This window comes from Dipodomys spectabilis, unplaced genomic scaffold (assembly GCF_019054845.1).
Source record: "Dipodomys spectabilis isolate Male_0828 unplaced genomic scaffold, ASM1905484v1 ptg000187l, whole genome shotgun sequence".
Lineage (NCBI taxonomy): Eukaryota > Metazoa > Chordata > Mammalia > Rodentia > Heteromyidae > Dipodomys > Dipodomys spectabilis.
The window spans coordinates 3,997,067-4,017,278 of NW_024870864.1; the positions used below are offsets into that span (position 1 = coordinate 3,997,067).

At 41.7% G+C, this 20,212-nt stretch overlaps 2 protein-coding genes across 2 annotated transcripts; one reads left to right on the top strand and one right to left on the bottom strand.

Moving 5' to 3' along the window:
* Positions 1-3,359: 3,359 nt before the first annotated feature.
* Positions 3,360-10,906, bottom strand: LOC122121369 (cytochrome c oxidase assembly factor 5). The gene is made up of 3 exons (XM_042695546.1): positions 10,672-10,906; positions 7,971-8,054; positions 3,360-4,742 (listed from the first exon to the last, which is right to left on the bottom strand). Exons 1-3 carry the CDS (start codon positions 10,768-10,770, stop codon positions 4,701-4,703), a joined length of 225 nt encoding a protein of 74 aa, XP_042551480.1. The 5' UTR covers positions 10,771-10,906; the 3' UTR covers positions 3,360-4,700.
* Positions 10,907-11,003: 97 nt separating this feature from the next.
* Unc50 (unc-50 inner nuclear membrane RNA binding protein) lies at positions 11,004-19,853 on the top strand. The gene is made up of 6 exons (XM_042695465.1): positions 11,004-11,113; positions 12,181-12,464; positions 13,200-13,320; positions 17,538-17,677; positions 17,755-17,856; positions 19,548-19,853. Exons 2-6 carry the CDS (start codon positions 12,185-12,187, stop codon positions 19,682-19,684), a joined length of 780 nt encoding a protein of 259 aa, XP_042551399.1. The 5' UTR covers positions 11,004-11,113; positions 12,181-12,184; the 3' UTR covers positions 19,685-19,853.
* The last annotated feature ends 359 nt before the right edge of the window (positions 19,854-20,212 follow it).

Below are 20,212 nucleotides of genomic sequence, written 5' to 3' on the forward strand. Positions count from 1 at the left end.
AGGAGACTGAGGATCACAGTTCAAAGCCAGCCCGGGCAGGAAAGTCCGTGAGACTCTTACCACCAGAAAACTGGGAGTGGCACTGTAGCTCAAGTGATAGAGTGCTCCCCCTGAGTTGAAGAGCTCAGGGACAGTGCCCAGGCTCAGGGTTCAAGCCCTATGACTGACAATAAAAAAAAAACAAAAAAAACAGTTACTTCCTACAGATGGGATCTCCTGCCTTAAATCAGAATCATAAAAGGAAGAACATGGCATATTTTCAAACATAAAGATATAATTAGAAGAGTAAGATGGTAAAATTAAATACTATAAAGAGTAGACATTTCTTTCTAAACACTCCCAATTAAACAATGTGTAAGAGAATAGTTGCTCTGACCTTGCCCCAGTTACAAGAACAGGTGCCCATGACCCTTCAGTTAGCAGAATCACCTCGGACTCACTATTTCCTTGCTTGGGTTATAAAGCTAAAATTTTACAATAGCAAAATGATTTGAGTATAACCAGATGCTTATTTGGAGGAAAGTTTAAATTCTCCTGGATTACTTGAGCCTTATAAATATATCTTAACCAAGCATTTGGCACTCTTCATGTGCCCACATCTCCAGGGATGTGTTTTGTGTTCTGCTTTGTTTTCTTTCTTCTGTATGCTGCTAAATAAAACTTCTTACTAGACTCATCTTTTAAGTTCTTTTCTATGAAGTGTTATGAACTCAAGTCAGCACCATTTTCTGAACACAGCATCATGGGTCATAAACTGAATACCACTGGTGGAGGTCCTTGCTCTTTAGGAACCTCTCTGGGTTTGAACAAATGCTGCTTCCAGTGACACTGATACCAAGGTGTGCATTAGAATATATGCATCACTGTCAAATGGGACTTACGGGATCAAGTTACATGAGTAGAGGCTAGTCAGTCTCATGCTGACTGCATGCTGGAGAGGAGGAGACCCTGGTAGTCACTGTCCATGAAACTGGACACCTGAGAACAAGTGAGACCAATGATGTAGTCCCAGTCTGAAGGTTAGAGGAGTTCCCTAGAGAGTGACTGGAGGGAGTCCATACCAAAAGACTGAAGAAGCTGATGTCTGATATCCACTGGCAGGGGCAGCAGGAATAGATTCACACTCAGAAGAATGGAGCATACACATGCTGACCTTTTCTAACACTGGATCTTATCCTATCGAGGCCTTAGACTTACTAGGGGGTGCTACAGATTTATGACTGGTCTTTCACTCTCAGTTGCTCTCACGTCAATCCTTTCTGGAAATACCCTCAGAGACACAATGCCTTAATAATCCATTAGGCAGCTGTCAGTCCAGTCAAGTTGACAATCAAGATTTTAACCTTCACAAGGAACCATCAACCACTGTTTACCTCAGTATCTCTCCAGTCTACTCCATAGTTTGTGTCCACACACAACCCTGATCTATGTCCATGTCCCTTTAGTGTGGAGCATTCCTCAGCCTCCTTATTTCTCCTTTAAAGCCCCACCCTAGCAGGTCCTTACTTGGTGACTTCTCTCCCACACAGAATGAGTTGTCCCTTTAACTTTTTATCCTTTCATTCAGTTTTAAATATGACTATGATACTGTGTGTAGCCTCTCCCTCTGGCCATTTATCTTTGTATTCACAAGAGCAAGTGTAATACTATAAAGTTGCTAGTCAAAACATTTAATGAGATAACAAATGAATGATGTTTTGTGGTATATAATTAAAATCCTTCCAATTTCAGCACTAAACCATATTGCTTTTCAGATCTCAACATAATCAGTTATTCTAGATGAATCAGGAACCAGACTCATCAGATCAAAGAAAGGAATAGGCAAATGTCTATTTTAAGTTGCCTTACATTCCACTGGGTATATGCCTGAATGGTATAGCAGGATCATCTGATAGTTTTGAGGAACCTCCATACTGATTTCCATAGTGGCTGCACTAATTTATATTTCTAACAGCAGTCACTTTTTCCTATTTTACCATTGGTTATTCTCTTAAAAATCTCAATTTTGATTTGCATTAAAAGGAAAAGACTTTGAATTAAAAACTTCAATACTGCCAAAAAAGGTAATTATGATACAATATTACTCAACCTTAAGAACTATTACTAAGTGAAACCAGCCACTTAATAAGAGACATATTCCACTCATATGAAGCATTCAGTACTAAAAATTCAGAGAAAGTACAATTGTTGCTAAGGATTGGGAGGGATGCAATGGGGATGGCTGGGAGAGTTACTTAGTGAATAGTTTTGCAAGATGAGCGACTGCTTCTGGGTTGGGTTAAAAATGTCAAGACCCTTAACACTACCAAAATATACACTTGTTGAGCACGAACAAGGTTCTCTGTTTAATTCTCCATATCAAGAAACAGTTATGGCTACTAATAAAGGTATGTGAAATTAAAAAAAAATGAATCAGACCCAAATGGAAGATGTGAAGTTATAAAATGCATAAATGAATAATTTTCTGTAATCTACGATTAAGAATGATTTCTTAGATACACAAGGAAAAACTAATACACCAAAATTAAAATTCTGCTTCAAAAATCAACAAGGAAATAAATCAAATTGGAAAAAGTACATCTGCTTATTATCTTTAAAGCACTTGTATCTACAACGTATCAAGAACTCTTACAAGTCAACTATAAAAAGATGCTACTCTAATTGAAAACTGTGCTAAACAGCTAAATAGACATCTTTGTTTAAAGGTGACATACAAATGACCAGTCATAGATGGAACAGACCTTATGGAATGCAAGTTAGATACCACTTGATAGCCAGGCAAATGTAATCTGTTGGTGAGGATATTAAGATCCAAGAATCCTCACATATTGATGAGAGCATAAAACCTTGGTGTAGCCACTGAGAATGTTCATGACACTTCAGTGAAATTTGCAATGTCCAATTTGTTCAAGACTTACAGTATTAGTCATAATAGGCCTAAAGTGAAAACAACTCAAGAGTTTTGGATGAACGGTAGCATGTCTATAACTACAGAATGCTATCTCTCAACAGGGATGAAGTACAGGGAGATGCTATATATTGATAAATCTTGAAGGTAAGTGAAACCTTAAGGTAAGAGGAACCAGTCACAAGAGGCTATAATTTAATTTGATTTTTCTAATAGATCAAAAATAGACCTAGAGATAAAAGGGAGAATGAGGAATGAGTGTTAATAGACATTAGTTCTTGGAGTGGCACATATATTTTAGAATTGATGGTGATGACGACATTGTGGATACACTAAATATAATGAATCATGTTTTAATAGTGAATTTTGTGGCGTGAATTTTCAACTAAAGCTCCCAATAAATGTTACTAAACAAAAGCAATGGGATCTTGTAAAAATGCATTTTAGACAGTTTCTTGTCAAAATTACCTTTAATGAAATCTGTAGCACTTGGAATTGGGTACTGTAAATGGTAGCACACTTGCCTATCAAGCACAAGGCTCTGAGCTCCTTCCCAGCAACACGCACACACACATACACACGCACGCACGCACGCACGCACACACGTTGTAGCCCTTAAATAGGTATACAACAGTATTGAAAAAAATCAATTTTCTCATGGTGGAAAGGTAGAAAGCAGTATACACAGCAGACTCACTGATACTCAGGAATCCTAATTTTAGATGAACTTCTAGAACAGCAAGTGAGTTACATAATATCTTGACTGTTTTATCTCCAATAAACTGTGGAAGTAAAAAGCTATGTTCCTTTAGAATTGTTCTTCAATTCCAAACATCAAGTTAGAAGTTTGGATTTTTACCTGGCTATCTGCTAAGTGATCAGAATAACATTACTATAATTCTAAGCATTCTCAACCACTTCATGTCTTTACACTTGCTGCCATGTCATGGCAAATGTTTCAATATTCTCCTAATCCCTTTCCTCAAAGGATGAGTCCCATTACTCACCTAACGTGATTTCTGATGGGAGATCCTTAGCCTGGCTAAGATCACAAGAGTGAGATGCAAGGCCCAGTGATCCAGGGAAGACCAGTAGTAGTAACTTTGATTTGTGGACTCTGGGAAGGGAAGTTCCCTTTTTGGGTCATAGTTCTTAAGGATGTGGACTTACGCTTGATACTGGACCACTGAAGAGGGTAAGACTAAAAATGAAACTAGGAAGCAGCAGAAAGAGTCAAGAAGTAGAAGTGAAGAACCCTGGTTCTGCATCCTGCTGTGCCTTTAGAGAGTTGTACAGTTTGTTACTTCAATCAGTGCACCTGAAGCCCTTCTTCCCCAAGTAATCACAATTACTTTAGAACTAAATAGAGCCAACTGAATAAAAGAAAAACTTTTATCCTGAACTTTCCCCCAAAACACTATCTACATAAGCTCTGAGATATCAATGGTGTCAATCACATCAGGAGCCTTCTAGATCTTCAAGTTAGTATGAAGAATTAGGTTTGAAAATAACCATCTTTCCATTCTTTGTACTTTAGGACAACTCTCAAAAATACATTATTTCTAGTCCATAATTGTTCAATGAAAATTATCTTCTAAAAATAATTTCAACCATGAGAATCATTTACTCAAAACATAAAAACAAGTGTTCATCCATTTTTCCCAGTGTTCCGTGGAGGGAATGACTGGTCCCACCAAATCGCTGTAGCACACATCATGTTTCCCATTTCGGCTTCTTCTATGTTAATGACCAAAGAAAATATTCTCTTATTCTTGCTTTTAGCATGGTGGTATTAATATCCTTTTCTTCCTCTGAATCTTGCTCTGGCATCCAACTGAAAATAAAGTGTACAATTACAAAAGTAAATTTGATACAATAAGGTACACCTTTGGTAATGAGTTGTTAAGTCACTACATGAGAAAAGCACACTATTTTCCACAAAATTAAAAAGGTACCTGGGCATGGTGGTACCTGAAATCTAGCCCTGGGTAAAAGGTACAAGCATTGTGAGTTTGAGACCAGTATGGCATATGGTGAGATCTTGTCTCAAAACAGCAAAAACAACAACAAAGGCAATCTGTCAGAACTACTAAGGAAAAATACAATAATAAAGTTTCATTAAAAATGTTAAGATTGGGGCTGGGAAGGTGGCTCAGTGGTAGAGCGCTTGCCTTGCATGCCAGAGGCCCTGGGTTCGATTCCTCAGCACCACATAAGCAAAAAGAAAAAAGCCGGAAGTGGCGCTGTGGCTCAAGTGGTAGAGCGCTAGCCTTGAGCTGAAGAGCTGAGGGACAGCGCCCAGGCTCAGAGTTCAGGCCCCACGACCGGACCCTTCCTCCCCCCCCTAAAAAAATGTTAAGAATCACTTAATGGTTAGTAGAACATCCCAAGGAGAATTCAAATTACACTTATCTTTTCCCAGTTTGTTCAGGTTAGTATGCAAATGCATTTTACATCTTTAAATAAAAAACCGAGAAAAGAGGAAAGAACCCTGAAAAAATTGAGTTTACACAGTCATCTTGGGATCTAAAATCTTCACTGTGAGTTTCCTCCTGCGCTGACAGTGACTGACTTCAGCCTCACAATGCACCCATTTCTGAAGGGTGGTAGGCAGAGTGGAAGGTTCTAAAAGCAGTCTAAGACAGACTTGTCTAGACAGTACTGCTGCCCACAAATGCCATAGAAATTTTTTTAGCTCTATCAAAGAGTCAATGCAACCAGTGTGGAGCAGACATTAGTGGTCTGAGTACAAGAACCATATTTTCCATTTCCTAACAAATGGGGCAATGTCATTCTTTCTGATGGAGGCATAGAATTCCATTGTGTATATATACCACATTTTCTTGATCCATTCATCTACTGAGGGGCATCTGGGTTGGTTCCATATCTTAGCTATGGTAAATAATGCTGCAATAAACATAGTTGTGCTGGTAGCTTTAGTGTGGTCTTGTTTGTAAACATTTGGGTAAATGCCCAAAAGTGGGATTGCTGGGTCATAGGGGAGCTCTATGTGAAGTCTTTTGAGGAACCTCCATACTTCTTTCCAAAGTGGTTGAACAAGTTTACATTCCCACTAACAATGGAGTAAGGTTCCCTTCTGTCCACATCCCCTCCAGCATCTGTTAAGTGAAGTAAGCCAGGCACAAAGAAACACAGGTCCCATGGTTTCCCTTATTTGCAATATCTAGTATATGTATGAGTCAAGCAGAAAAAGTCAGATAATGTGATGTTAGGAAAATGAATCCTTAGATAGGTATTTTAATGTTTTTTTTTCTTTCATGCATGTGTTTCTAACGCATTTATAACTTTATTTCTTTGTTGCTTTGTATGTCCCTCCCGCACAGTATAACCCCCGCTTTCAATATATTTGATGTCAGTATAACTTTTGGAGGAGATGGGGAAAAACAAGTCATTTAAGGATTCAGGTGGACCTGTTGCAACAATGAGAAGTACAAATTGTCATGTCAAAAAGGAGCTTTACAATGTCGGTGGGGGGGAGGGGGGGTAGGGTTGGGGGGGGGGAGGGGGGAAGCTGGGAAGGGAGGTGAAGGGTAAACAAAGGAGGAGGCTGCAATGCTTGGTAAGAAATGTATGCATTATCCTGCCCATGTAATTGTAACCCCTCTGTACAGTATGTTCACAAATAAAATAAAATTTAAAAAAAAACCCATATTTTCAGAAAACAATGGAACATAAGAGTGACCATAAATAATCCTAGCTACTCAGGAGGCTGAGATCTGAAGATTGCAGTTCAAAGCCAGCCAGGCAGAAAAAAAATCCCCATGAGACTCTTATCCACAATTAATCACCAGAAAACCAGAAGTGGCACTGTGGCTCAAGTGATAGAGCACTCATCTTGAGCTGAAGAGCTCAGGGACAGTGCCCAGGCCTAGATTCGAGCCCCACGACAGACTAACAACATATTTGAATCCTCATGTACTCTGAACAGGATTTAATCTCTAAAACAGTAGGCAAAAGTACCTACAAGATTTAAATGTTTCAATTTTACCAAGCCTGTAAGTTGCCAGCATTAAGTGTGGCAACACTCCATTCATTTGGGGGGGAGGGAGGAAACAAGGAGTGAATCAGTCTAGTAGGAAGCATGTGAAAATCTGCGCACAGGCCACCCAGTTCCCCAGGTTGCTCTTCTGATGTCAGAGGGCAAAGTGATGTTTGCCAGAAGCACTGGCACAGGTTATTCAATTGTTAAAAATTTCTTAAAAGGTAAACTGAAGAAATAAGTTTAGGCTTGCATTTATGTGAGTAACAAAACTAGTGAAGGACGGCAAGAATATTCTTTTCTATACCTTAAATAACAGGAAAATACATTAGAGAACTGCCACTTGGCAAAAAACACAGCATGGCCAAAATTAAGTATATCTTTGCTAGATGATCAGCTGACATCCTCATGTTCTTTGTTTGGCCTCCAGGCTCATAAATACCTGTAATCTTTGTCCTCTGTGAACAAAAGGAAAGGCTTTACCATATGGTTTCTAAATGTAGACTTTGGGCCAAGTTTTTTTTTTTTCTTTAGAGGGTGCTCACACTTCTGACTTCATATTTTTCTTTCTTCAAGAAAAGCCTCTTATTTTCCATTCCAAAGATCATTGTACGTCTTTCAAATCAAAGAATGTAATAGAGCTCCAGATTAGTGATATCTTCCACAATCCATCAAATTTAAAATTAAAGCCAAGATACTGACATTTCTCTCTGGTCACATAAAGCAGAAGGAAGAGTATGTGACCTCACACCTTGACATTGTAAGTTTATGTATAACTGATACATGATCTGAATTGACAGTAACCACCTGCTTCTATACCTTTCTGTTTTCTTGTACTTTTAAGAAACCCTTGAAGGTTCGCAGCTGTGGTTAGCAAGGTGAGAGATTACAAGTTAGGAGCTTTTATGAATGCCGTTTCACATTTAATTCAGTGCAATAAGAAATAATATCCACATCATTTTTTCCCCCAAACACTATCATTACTTATGACTATTAAATTGCTCACATGTAATTCCACGTAGCTAATTTTTAACATGTTTGCAAAACCCTTTAATCACTTACCATTGATCTTTTACACTCAAAAAATGAATACTGCAAAGCTCTGCAGTATCCTTCCTTCAGACACTGCCGAGGGGATTTTCCTTCCTGCGACACACAGAACAACATAAACATAAGGGACAGCTCTGCACAGAGCACAAAACAACCGTCCTGAAAAGCTTTTTTTTAAATAAAATATTAAAAGAGGAAGACAATTATGTAAGAAATCTTAATTCATTTTGACTGCTGGTACTTAAAAAAGGATAGAATAAAAAACTTTTGACCTTAGGCACTTTAAGGAAGTCTGTGAACTTTGGAAAACACTAGTCTCCATGTGAAAATTTTTATTATGCTTATATTAAAATCTAGAAACTTGTTTCTTCTTATGGGTGAAAACTGAGCCAGAAACCCTAGAATCACAACATTTTTAATGCTGCTAATGATCATTTCCTAGGTTTTAATGAAGTAGGTTAGAAAATTATTTTCAGGAAAATGTAAGTCAAATTGTCAGGCTGAAATTCAGAGTCAGGATTGTCTCATCTAGCAATTTTTTTTTTTTTTTTGTCGGTTGTGGGGCTTGAGTGCTGTTCCTGAACTCTTCAGCTCAAGGCAAGAGCTCTACCACTTCAGCCATAGTGCCAATTAACAGTTTTCTGGTGGTTAATTGGAGATAAGAGTCTCACGCACTTTTCTGCCTGGGCTGGCTTTGAACCGCAATCCTCAGAGCTCAGCCTCCTGAGTAGCTAGGATTACAGGCATGAGCCACCGATGCCAGGCAAATCATCAAGCAAATTTTGACTCACCAGTCCTACCAGCCCAACTACTCCCTACACCCTTATTTTGCTAGAAATAGCCATTCTTTCAACTTGAAAAAAGCTACAGGGCACCATGTCTTTGATATTTCTGTTACTGGGAACATTGCCACTTCCTAGTCTGTATGCTTGGGACCTAGATTTCAAGTGTCAACTTGAAATAGTGATTCTCTCACTATCCTAGTAGCAAGCTTCCTTGCACTAAGTTCCAGCTCTGTAACTGCTGATGGGGGTTGTTGCCCACATGAACAATGTGAAGTCAGACAAAAAAAAAAAAAACTAACCTATGTAGAAGACTGTATGATTTGTAAGCTGATGCCTCCCCAAACACTATCTTAGCCACTACATTTTAACGTTTACTACCAGGTGAAAAGATCCATCTAGATAGTCAAGTCAAGAGAAAAAGATTGATGCTTACCTCCTACCCCCCAGTGATAGGTTGCTAGTTGTTCCTTAATATCCTTTTTATCAAGCATGTGGCTGGGCTGCCTTACAACAGGATATTGTCATGTGACTACGTTCTAGGTAATAATAATGTGTAGGTAAAAGATGCAAAACTTCTGGGTCAGTCCTTAAAGGAAAGAGGCTTGCCCTTTCCTTCCACTATACTCCATAAGGTTAGGGAGTCTGATATGGAGGCTTGGCACTTGGACCAATGAAACAATCCTTACAACCTACCTCACAACTTGCAGTCACAAAATCAACAGTCTGAATCCCTGGAAGACTGAAGGAAACTCCTGGGCCCTATTTATATGTGAAAGTGAGAATTTTTATTTGCTTATTTGGGGGTAGAATCTCACTATGTAGCCTGAACTCACAATTAACTGGCCTCGGCCTCCTGAGTGTTGGGATTATAGGCCTGTGCCACCATGCCTCGCTTAAAAGAAATAACTACTTTATCTGGGTGTCTGTATCATATACTTGAAGTTATAATTAGGATGCTAATTATAACAACTTTGCCTTCTGAGGTCAAAACCTGGTTATGTCTAAAAACTGACTTGAGAGACACGGTGGGAATAACAGTGGAATTTGCTTTAAAGCTCTCCTGTCTCCACTGCCAGATGATTTTTGAAGACAAGTCAGCAGGTCTGGAAGCTGTTAATGGAGACACAAATAGGAGTCCTGTGGTGAGCTTCCTGTGGCCGTTCCAATCTTTTGATCTCCCAGAAGTCATAAAACCCTGTATCAAGTCCCGAGAGGTCTCTTGAATCTGCTCTTCCCTAGACTCTCGTGATCACCCAGGGTTAACCGGATATTCTATGGAGCCTTATGAAGACATTGGGAATCAAGTGTGGCCGACTGCTAAAATTAGCGACTCAAATGTAAATCGGGACCAACAGAAACACTGACACAGACAGGGTGGATGTTCATTTTGGTGCTGCTGACAGTTCTTTGAAATGAGAGCAGCTTTCTGAAAGGGCAGTTGCAGATGCAAAAATCATCGCTGACCTCCCGATGGGTCTCAAATTAGAAAGGGCTTCAGTGCTTTACTTAGGTTGTAAATCAGAATCTGGGCCAACTAAATTTCATTCTAAGATGCTGAGGAGGCTGCAGTGAGCGAAGAATTAAGGGTGGGAGTGTGCTCTACATCCCGAAATGTAGAGCCCTTCACCTCAGAGACAAATTCGAACGAGCCAAAAACACATCGTGGTACCCCATCCAGGCACCACCAACAACCCTGCTTGCCCGTGGGACAGGTGTACGAGGTACCGCATATTCATTCATGCCACGGGATGTTCACTTCCTAGCCCCAGAGAACCCCACCCTCCTCCTCTAGGGTCCAGAAACGCCTCCCGAGGCGACGCGAGCCTTTGCCAAGCCCGACGGAGCGGGTGTGGAGGTTATCTCCCCCCTGGGCGGGTGGGCCGCGCGGGGCGGCAGGCAGGGTGGGCCGGGAGCGTCCGCCGCACTACCTGGAGCACACAGTCCGACCGCAGCAGACAGGCCCCCAGGTCCTCCTTCACGCCCGCGCACGCGCCGCCCTCCGGCTTGTCTTCGTAATACCGGGGCATCACCGCGCCCCCGGCCAGCTGCAGGCCTGACCCTCGACGTCCTCGGCGACTACAGCCCCCCCCCCCGGGACACACGCGACGCCCACAGAGGAGGGAACCCGGAGGGAACCAGGAGGGGTCACCGCCAGTTTCCGGTAGGTAAGCGGAGGTCAGGGCGGAAGAGTTGCGCGTCCCCAGGAGTCGGCGCATGCGCGGCGGAAGTGGGCGCCGGTGACGTAAAGGCGGGGCGCCGGAGCGCCGGGAGCGTCGCGGGGAGGGAAGTGGGCCCCGGCCCTGGGTGGGCTCGGCTTGTGGCGGAGTTGGCGGGCTTTCCGGACCCAGGTCGACGCGACCACAGGGTCAGGTAAGGCCCGAGGAGTGCTCTGTCCGGCAGCAGCCCGTGCTGTCTCCGGGGCTGTTTTTCCGGCTGCTGGTGGCCCGGGCGTCGGGGAGACCCGGCCGGGGCGCCCGGGGTCCGGGACCGCCGGTGCAGGGACAGGTTTGGTTTCAGCGTGTCCTTGCTGCTGGACGGCGCGCGCTCACACTCACACCCACCACCGATCCGTGCACACACACACGTCCGTCATACACACGCGCGCGTGCACAGGCCAGAGCCTGCTCGTGGCTTCTTCCCGCTTTGTGTTTTCAGCCGTCACCCGCGGCGGCGATTCCGCGGCCCCGGCCCGATGGCGAGCCGCTGGGCGGGGCGCTGCTGGCCGGCGGCGGTGACCGCGGCTGCCCCAGCCCAGGACTCGTGTGGACTGGCTTCCCACTGGGTCGCTCCTCCTTTAACTGTTCTTTGTGTTAAAAACCAGGGATTGATTGGAGTTTTGTTGTTACATTTTTTAAAAAAAAAAAATTATTCTTCGGCCTCAGATTCTGAATCCCCATCCCCAGCTGCATTACATTTTGAGGAACTGCTGGATCACGTCTGGTCAGCTTGCCGGCCATCGTGGACGGACTTGGGTGAATAAGCGATTTCACCATTTCATCAATCTTGCTTTCTAGTCAGCCTTAAGTTGTGCCTCAAAGGCTTGGTCGTTAACCACACGGAATTTTGGCCAGAGTTCCATTCTTCACCGTTGTCTTCACCTACCGGTGCCCCTTTCCTCACCTTCCACGGACTGCATCTATCTGGGAGGAGTGTGTGAAGATTGAGTGAGGTCAAGCTTGGAAACATGGGCCCTGGATTAAGTGTTATTAGATAGTTCTGAAGGGCGTGGTGCTGCCCTTATGGAATGCAATCCAGCAGTCCTCCAATCCCAAGACAAGCCTCAGAACCAGCTTCATTGCTTTGGCCCCTGGCTCTTCTGAGGGGTGAAGGAGAAAGTGTAAAATAAGTTTCCAGCTAAGCAACTCAGAAGAGGCATGCTAGTTGCCAAATGTTTCTTCAGATTGCATGAAAAAAAAATATCTTTTTCTTCCTTGTAGAAAGATGCTACCAAGTACTTCAGTGAATTCCTCAGTGCAGGGGAATGGAGTCTTGAATTCCAGAGATGCAGCAAGACACACAGCTGGAGCCAAACGCTACAAATACCTCAGAAGGCTTTTTCGTTTTCGGCAGATGGATTTTGAGTTTGCTGCCTGGCAAATGCTCTACCTGTTCACTTCTCCACAGAGGGTTTACAGGAACTTTCATTACCGGAAACAGACAAAGGACCAGTGGGCCAGAGATGACCCTGCTTTCTTGGTCTTATTAAGTGTCTGGCTATGTGGTAAGTGCCTGTTTATTTGCCATGGTGTTGAACAAATTGAGTGTTTCAGATTAGGCTTGTCATTTGGATTATCTTCCATTATATTATCTTGTGAGTTAGAATTTGGGGATATTTGAATCTGTGTGGGCTTTTTTTGTTTATTTTTTTTCTGAAGAATCTCACAGAAAAGTAAGTTGCCTTCTTGGTTCTACGCATCCCAAGAGAAGTAAGCCACTATTTAAAGCCTTAGCAAGGCAGAGAACAGAATTCAGTCTGTTTCTTGTTTTGTTAGTTTACTATTCTGGGATAGAACCCAAGGCTCTATTGTTGGAAACACACAGCCTTCTGGTGTCAGAAAATGAATAGACATACAGAGATTTAGGAGATTTAATCAAGGTATTTTACTGATGTACAGAGGTATGTCCTGCCTTTTCAGAAATGTGTCCTGCCATTATTCTCTTCATAGCTAGGCAATCATACTGGGGAGGGTGGTCTGCTCATTTTTTATTCTAACCTCAGAGGTGATATTTTTTCTTCTCCTTGTTGCTAAGGGGTAGGCTCTTTTTTTTTTTTTATACACCTGGTTACCATCATGATGAGGTAATACAAGGAAGTTAAAAAGCACCCTAACCATTAGTGAAAGGTCCCTACTGTACTATGGGCTTCTGGTGGTCAGGAAATGTGTCCTGTACCCCTACAACCTATTAGAGCCCCTCCAGTGACTCTTGTTATAAACCTTGTAAATTTTTCTTTCAGTGTCCACTATAGGATTTGGCTTCGTGTTGGACATGGGATTTTTTGAGACAATAAAGCTTCTTCTATGGGTGGTATTCATAGATTGTGTAGGCGTTGGCCTTCTGATATCAACTTTAATGTGGTAAGTACTGTAACGTGGATTTTCAGATATTGTAGTGCCTCCATTTTTTTTTTTTTTTTTTTTAAAGTACAGTAGTTGATTGAAACCAAAGTCAATTAACTGAAGCCATCATGGTTGGCTGCCAAGATTATTGTAACCATCATTATGTGTGTCAGTACCTGTATCTGAAAATAATATTTAAGGGATGCTCTATATTGCCACAGTAGGAAAAATCAATGAAATGATTATGGCATGTTAACAAAAATCCCTAATTTACAGAAAATCACACATTTATTAATTCTGATAAAGTTGTCTGTATGTGAGGAAGCATTTCTAGGTGTATGTGTGTTCCATACAGTTTAGATTTTTTACATCTAGAGGGTTATTTCAGGGAACTCTACTTTGAACCTTTTACATTCAGACAAGCACACTTTAAAAAAGGACTCATCATTACTTCAAATGTGGTGCCTTAGCCAGGCGCCGGTGGCTCACACCTGTAATCCTAGCTACTCTGGAGGCTGAGATCAGAGGATTGTGGTTCAAAGCCAGTCCAGGCAGGAAAATCCATGAGACTCATCTCCAATAAACCACTAGGAAACCAGAAGTGGTGCTGTGGCTCAAGTGGTAGAGCCCTCACTTTGAGCTGAAGAGCTGAGGGACAAGGTCTGGGCCTGGAGTTCAAGCCCCATGACAACCCCTCTTCTTCCCCTCCCCCCCCCCAAAAAAAAGTGCCTTCTAGTGTTTGGCTTTTCATCTCTCTCATAGACCAAATTCCTCGGTCATTGGCCTGCTGGATAGAGAGGCAGGTGATCTCAGTAGAGAGTCACCAGTGGCTGAGGGACGGAGGTGGTCATTGTATCTCAAAAGAAACTCAGTAGAACACTGCAGTCCCAGAGACCTGTGTTTGTATAGTCATTGCTTGACTCTTAATGTCTTCCATGAAATGGAGTTATTTTGTCAACTTTTGAGATCATTGTGATATGTAGAATAATAGCTCTTAACATTTTAACCAAAACCCCAAGACTTTAATCTCTGTTATATCAACCTTTTATTCCTTTGTAACATCTGACTAAAAAAGGCACAGGTTTAGTTTGTACTAGGTAGGTAACAAATACTATACACCCGTAATCTAAAATTGTAAAATTAGTACAGCTAACTAATGTAACTCCGCACATGCATTATCAAGCTACTCATGAAAAGAAATCAGTAAATAATGACTTTCAAGGGAATAAGTTATAGCAAGCCATAAATGTAGCGATGGAGCAAAAGAGACCAAACACAAGTCATTGTAGAGTTTAGCACAGTTAGTGTCAGTTTGAGTTCAACAGAAAAGAACTTTATACCATTTTTGGAAGTTTGTGTTGTAAACCATGTGAGAAATTAGAAATGGAAATGATAACATACCAGAAGTGCCACAGGAACTAGTATGAGGTGTCTTGGTGAAATGTAGAATTGCATGTGGCTGAAGGTAGAAGAGATAGATAGTTTGATGGTTTTGAAAGAAACATTCAATTCACACTTTAGGAAAGAATCTTCCCCATGACTGTGAAAGAGAAGTTAGAGAAGTGAGCAGGCCATATACCTTTGCCAGGGGCTCCTGGCAAAAGACCTCCAGAGCAATGCGGTGGTAATAGAGATGGAGTTAAGAACTTGCTATACCATGATGTAGTAAGGAATTGGGAAGAGGCAGCAGCTGCCGGAGGCCTCCTTGGGATGGTCTGAAAGCTTTGGGCATAGGTGACTAAGAGGCAGGTGTAAATGAAGCTTTTGTGGTGGCTGTGCTGAGTTCAGGGAGCTGAGTATTTTTTTTTTTTTTCTGCTGGTCGTGGGGCTTGAACTCTGGGCCTGGGCGCTGTCCCTCAGCTCTTCAGCTCAAGGTGAGCGCTCTACCACTTGAGCTACAGCGCCACTTCCGGTTTTCTGGTGGTTTATTGGAGATAGGAGTCTCACGGTCTCTCCTGCCGGGGCTGGCTTTGAACCACGATCCTCAGATCTCAGCCTCCTGAGTAGCTAGGATTACAGGCGTGAGCCACCAGCGTCCGGCTAGGAGCTGAGTATTTTTGGTAGAGGGTTTGAAGCCTGGATGCAGCAGTCTGGCCTAGGATCCTGAGCATGAGTGGTGTTACTTACATGGCGGTGGGAGAAGTAGGCAGCTGGCATTTCTCTGAAGGAATGTCTGTGTTCCACTTAAGGGATGAGCAGAGGGACAAAAGCAGCAGCTGGATTTCCTGGTAAGTTACATGTAATTCCATAAAATTATATTCTTACTCAAAGTTTGTATTAATTGTACGTATGTGTGGAGTTCTGGGTGATAACACAGTATAAGGATCAAATCAAGGTGATTAGCATTTCCATCTCAAAAGTAATGTTTTAGTGTTGGAAATATTGAACTTATGGTTCTTAATAAAATGTATAATGAATTGTTTTGAATTATAGTCAACCTCTACTGTACTGTGGGACACTAGAACTAACTTCTGTCTATTCTGATAACTGTGACCTAATTGCCCTTCATCACCCCCACCTCCCCAATCTCTAGTGGCAATGCATTATCCCACATTATTATGGGTGAACTTTATCTTACACGTGAATGGGAAACATGTGGTGTTTGTCTTTCTGTGTGTAGCTTATTTCATTTTGTAAACTTTTATGGCACATGTTCTTGGCTAAAACAATGTTTTGGGAAGTTCCAGTGAAGCAGTATTATTTTAACATTGCTAGATAACTAAGTCCAGGACTGTTTAGGATTCTATACCATGTTTTCCCTATTTCTTTATTGTCTATCTTTATTTCCATTGTAGGAAGAGCATTTTCTTAATTGTATCCTTGAATTGAAATGCAATGACATAAAAAGGTACATTGAGTTTCAACAGATATATTTATAGTAAAAATGATCTTTTGTGGGTTGTTTTTTGTTTTTTTGGTTTTTTTTTTAAGAGACAGGGTTTTGTTATATAGCCCAGGCTGGCCTTGAACTGGATGCTGATATTATAGACGTGCAATACCAAGTGATGTTCTTTTTCTTTGGCATGTTGTTGTTTTGTATGTTGGTGTGTTATACTTTCTTTCACTCTTCATTTAATAGGTAGAAAGTGACATAAGCTTGAATAACTTCTTATGGCTAGTATGTCATTAGTCCCTCTTTGCTTTCTGTTTCTGTTTTCTTCATCTTTAATAGGGAGTTAGCATAGATCTTAGGTCTTAGGTCTTGGATCTACTTACTGTCTTTTTATTCTTTTGGTGATGTCATTCCAGTCCATAGCTTTAAATATATACACATTGATGAGTTTATATCTGCCATTTGGGTCTCTCCTTTAAACTGCAGACTTTACACTTCTTTGTATGAATAAGCATGTTTAACATAATTGAACAAAAATCGACTTGTTCCCTCTTCCATTTGTTCCAAGGCAAAACTTTGTCACCTTTGACTGCTCTTGTTCATTCCTCACATCCAGTACTTAATCCTTCAGCTCTATAATGTGTCATACTTCACCTCGCTGCCAGCTGCCTATAGTTACAGGCTGCTGCTTGCTTTCTATGCAGTGTAGCTTTCTGTTTCCACTCCGACTCGTCCCTAGGATCTATTCTCAGATTGGCCACCAAGGAGCCCCTCAAAAATTTCAGATACTTTTTTGCAGCTCCAGAAATCAAAGGCACCATACAATGTGGCTCTTTGGCTCTTTTCTGACATCACTTCTTAGAGGCACACTGGGTCTTTTTACCCAGTCCTCACTGTCCTTAGCTATTTTACCTGAACATCACTGTTTAACCATCCTATTTAATGCATCTCAGCTTTGCTGTAGTTTTGTCTATGCTACTGTCTGACATATGTTTATTTTTTATTTTTATTTGTCCGCCGTGGGGCTTGAACTCTGGGCCTGAGCACTGTCCCTCAGCTCTTCAGCTCGAGGTGAGCGCTCTACCACTTGAGCTACAGCGCCACTTCCGGTTTTCTGGTGGTTTTATTGGAGATAAGAGTCTCATGGACTTTTTGCCTGGGCTGGCTTTGAACCACGATCCTCAGATCTCAGCCTCCTGAGTAGCTAGGATTACAGGCATGAGCCACCGGCACCTGGCTCATATGTTTATTTATATTAATGTTAGTCTTCTCCCACCAGATTGAAAGGGATTTTGGTTTGTAGCTCCAGAGTTCAGTATAATGTCTGGCATATAGGAGGTAGTAAGTATTAACAGAACTAATTTTATTGTATAATGCAAGAAATTGTAATATTGCTTTTCAGGTTCATCTCCAACAAGTATTTAGTGAAACGGCAGAGCAGAGATTATGATGTAGAGTGGGGCTATGCCTTTGACGTGCATCTGAATGCTTTTTATCCACTCCTAGTGATCTTGCATTTTATCCAGTTGTTTTTCATCAACCGTAAGTAGTAGTTTCTCAAATATTATCAAAGTCTTCATTATGTACATCAGACTCACGGTGTGCATTTCTCCTGGCAGATGTTATCCTAACAGATACATTTATTGGATATTTAGTTGGAAATACTTTATGGTTGATTGCAGTTGGCTATTATATCTACGTAACCTTCCTAGGATACAGTGGTAAGTAGTTTTAAAAGATGTTTTGGTTGATTGAGAACTTAACAGAGTGGAAAAGCTTTAGGCCCTGTTCAAGAATTTTACACGAATTATCTCATGTCTTCCTCCTTTGAAAAATAAGGAAACTTAAGCAGAGAGACTAACTTGCCTGTGACACATCGTGGTATTTCCAGGGTGTTGGCAGAAGGCCAGGACAATGTTTTTCTTTTCTCCAAGGTTCAGGTTCCAAGTTATTAACAATAAACTGGGGTGAGGGAAAAGTATAGGCCCACTTTATATGCACTGAAATACTTTTGCTTCATTTCATTTTGTGATCACTGAAGATCACAAAAGATCAGGTCCAACTTTTCCTAATCTCAGAACATATTTCCATTTACTTTTGTGGGGTAGAGGGCAGCACTGGTGATTGAATAGCCTGGCCTCATGCTTGCAAGGCAGGTTCTGACACTTGAACTGATTCCTCTAGCCCCTTTTTGCTTAAGGGGTTCAAGGTAGGGTCCTCCTCTTATGCCTGGATCAGCCTGGGTTGTGATCCTCCTACCTGTACTTCCCCTGTGGTTAGGATAACAGGATATGCGCAACCATTGGTTGATATGGCCTTTTGATCTTAGTCTCATGTTGGCCTTGAACCTTGATCCCCAATCTCAACCTCTCAAGTAGCTACTACTATAGGTATGAGCTGCCTTGCCCAGTTGTATTTACTCTTTTTGGCTCAGGGCTGGTGTTATTTCCCATGAACCACAACTGTCTTCCTGTATTTATTCTTCAGTCTTGTCAGTTTGTTTTTCTTAACATGAATGAGAAAGTCTTACGTTACTCACTTAAGAAATGCATGCCTGGGATCCCAGGTACTTGGGGAGTAGTCTCACTGTACCACCTTGTTTGGGGTCATTTCTCTAGTCCAGAGGGGAGGTCTGGGATCTTATATTCACATTTCTAATGACCTCACGTATTTTTGAGAAAGCATTTTGTTGTTTAAGGAAGCACTAGGTTCTCGAAGTGAACTTTTTTTTTTTTTTTTGCCAGTCGTGGGGCTTGAACTCTGGGCCTGGGCGCTGTCCCTCAGCCATTTAGCTAAAGGCTACCACTCTACCACTTGAACCACAGCGCCACTTCCAGCTTTTTCTGCTTATGTGGTGCTGAGGAATTGAACCCAGGGCCTCATGCATGCCAGGCAAGCACTCTACCACTGAGCCACCTTCCTAGCCCTCTAAGTGAACTTTTGATGCTTCTGCCTGTAGAACAGTGTGCTGTTTAGTCTGCAGTTAAGAGCAGCCCATATATTTTCAGTCAGAATGTGGGGCAGGGTCCCACTCACTAAGCAATGAATAGGCAACATGGTTGTTTATATTTTGAAGCTTTAGTTCTTTCCTAAAGCGTAGAATATTAGTCGAGTGTGGAGCTTTGATACTTGTCATACTGAGAAATTGCAAATGGCTCTTTTTCCTCACTTCTTCAAACAGAGCTGTCAAAGATAGGCAATCACTGCCAATTAAGAGTTGTGACCTTGGTCCCTCTCTGTCCTGATTTGCTTCACATTCAGCCTTGTGCATTGAAACAGTTTGTCCTCAGTCCTAAGTGAGAAGAAAACAGCAGAAAAGTAAATTTGTCAAAAGATGCCTTCATTTTGGATACCACTTCAGAATGTTCATGTTTCCTTGTTTAAAAAGTCAATTTGGATTTTTCTTTTTTAGCACTGCCATTTTTGAAAAACACAGTAATTCTTCTCTACCCGTTTGCACCTCTCATTCTACTATATGGGCTGTCGCTGGCCCTAGGATGGAACTTTACCCATGCTCTGTGTTCTTTCTACAAGTACAGAGTGAAGTGAAGAAGTGGCAATACTACTGTCTGCAGTATTGGGGAAGTGAGTTTTTGTAAAGCTTGTAAATATCTTTGTAGATATCTTTTAGCTGTAAAGGTGACAGGTTAACACTATTGTCAACATTCCTTAAGACTAATTAAATGTACATTTCTGTAATAAATATTTTTAAAGCATACTTTTTGATGTACTATTTGCACATATATGCTGTAGATAAAATAAGGGTATGGGGAAAAATACAAATTTTTAATATGAAATATTTTTGGACATAGTAATACCACACACATACCCAATCCTGTTGACAGGCACAGAGTCTGCCTCATTTTTGTGGGGTGGGGAAGGTAATGCTGAGGTTCATCTGGGAGTGGGAGGTGGCCTAGTAGACAACCATGTATCCTCTTCCCTCTGTTCCCCAAGTCACCAGGATTATTGGCAGTCATGCCTGTAGTCTATCCCCATGTACCTTAAACACGGGCCATGCAACCCTAGTCTCACCTTCAGTAATATGAAAGTAGAACTCACACAAGAACCACCATA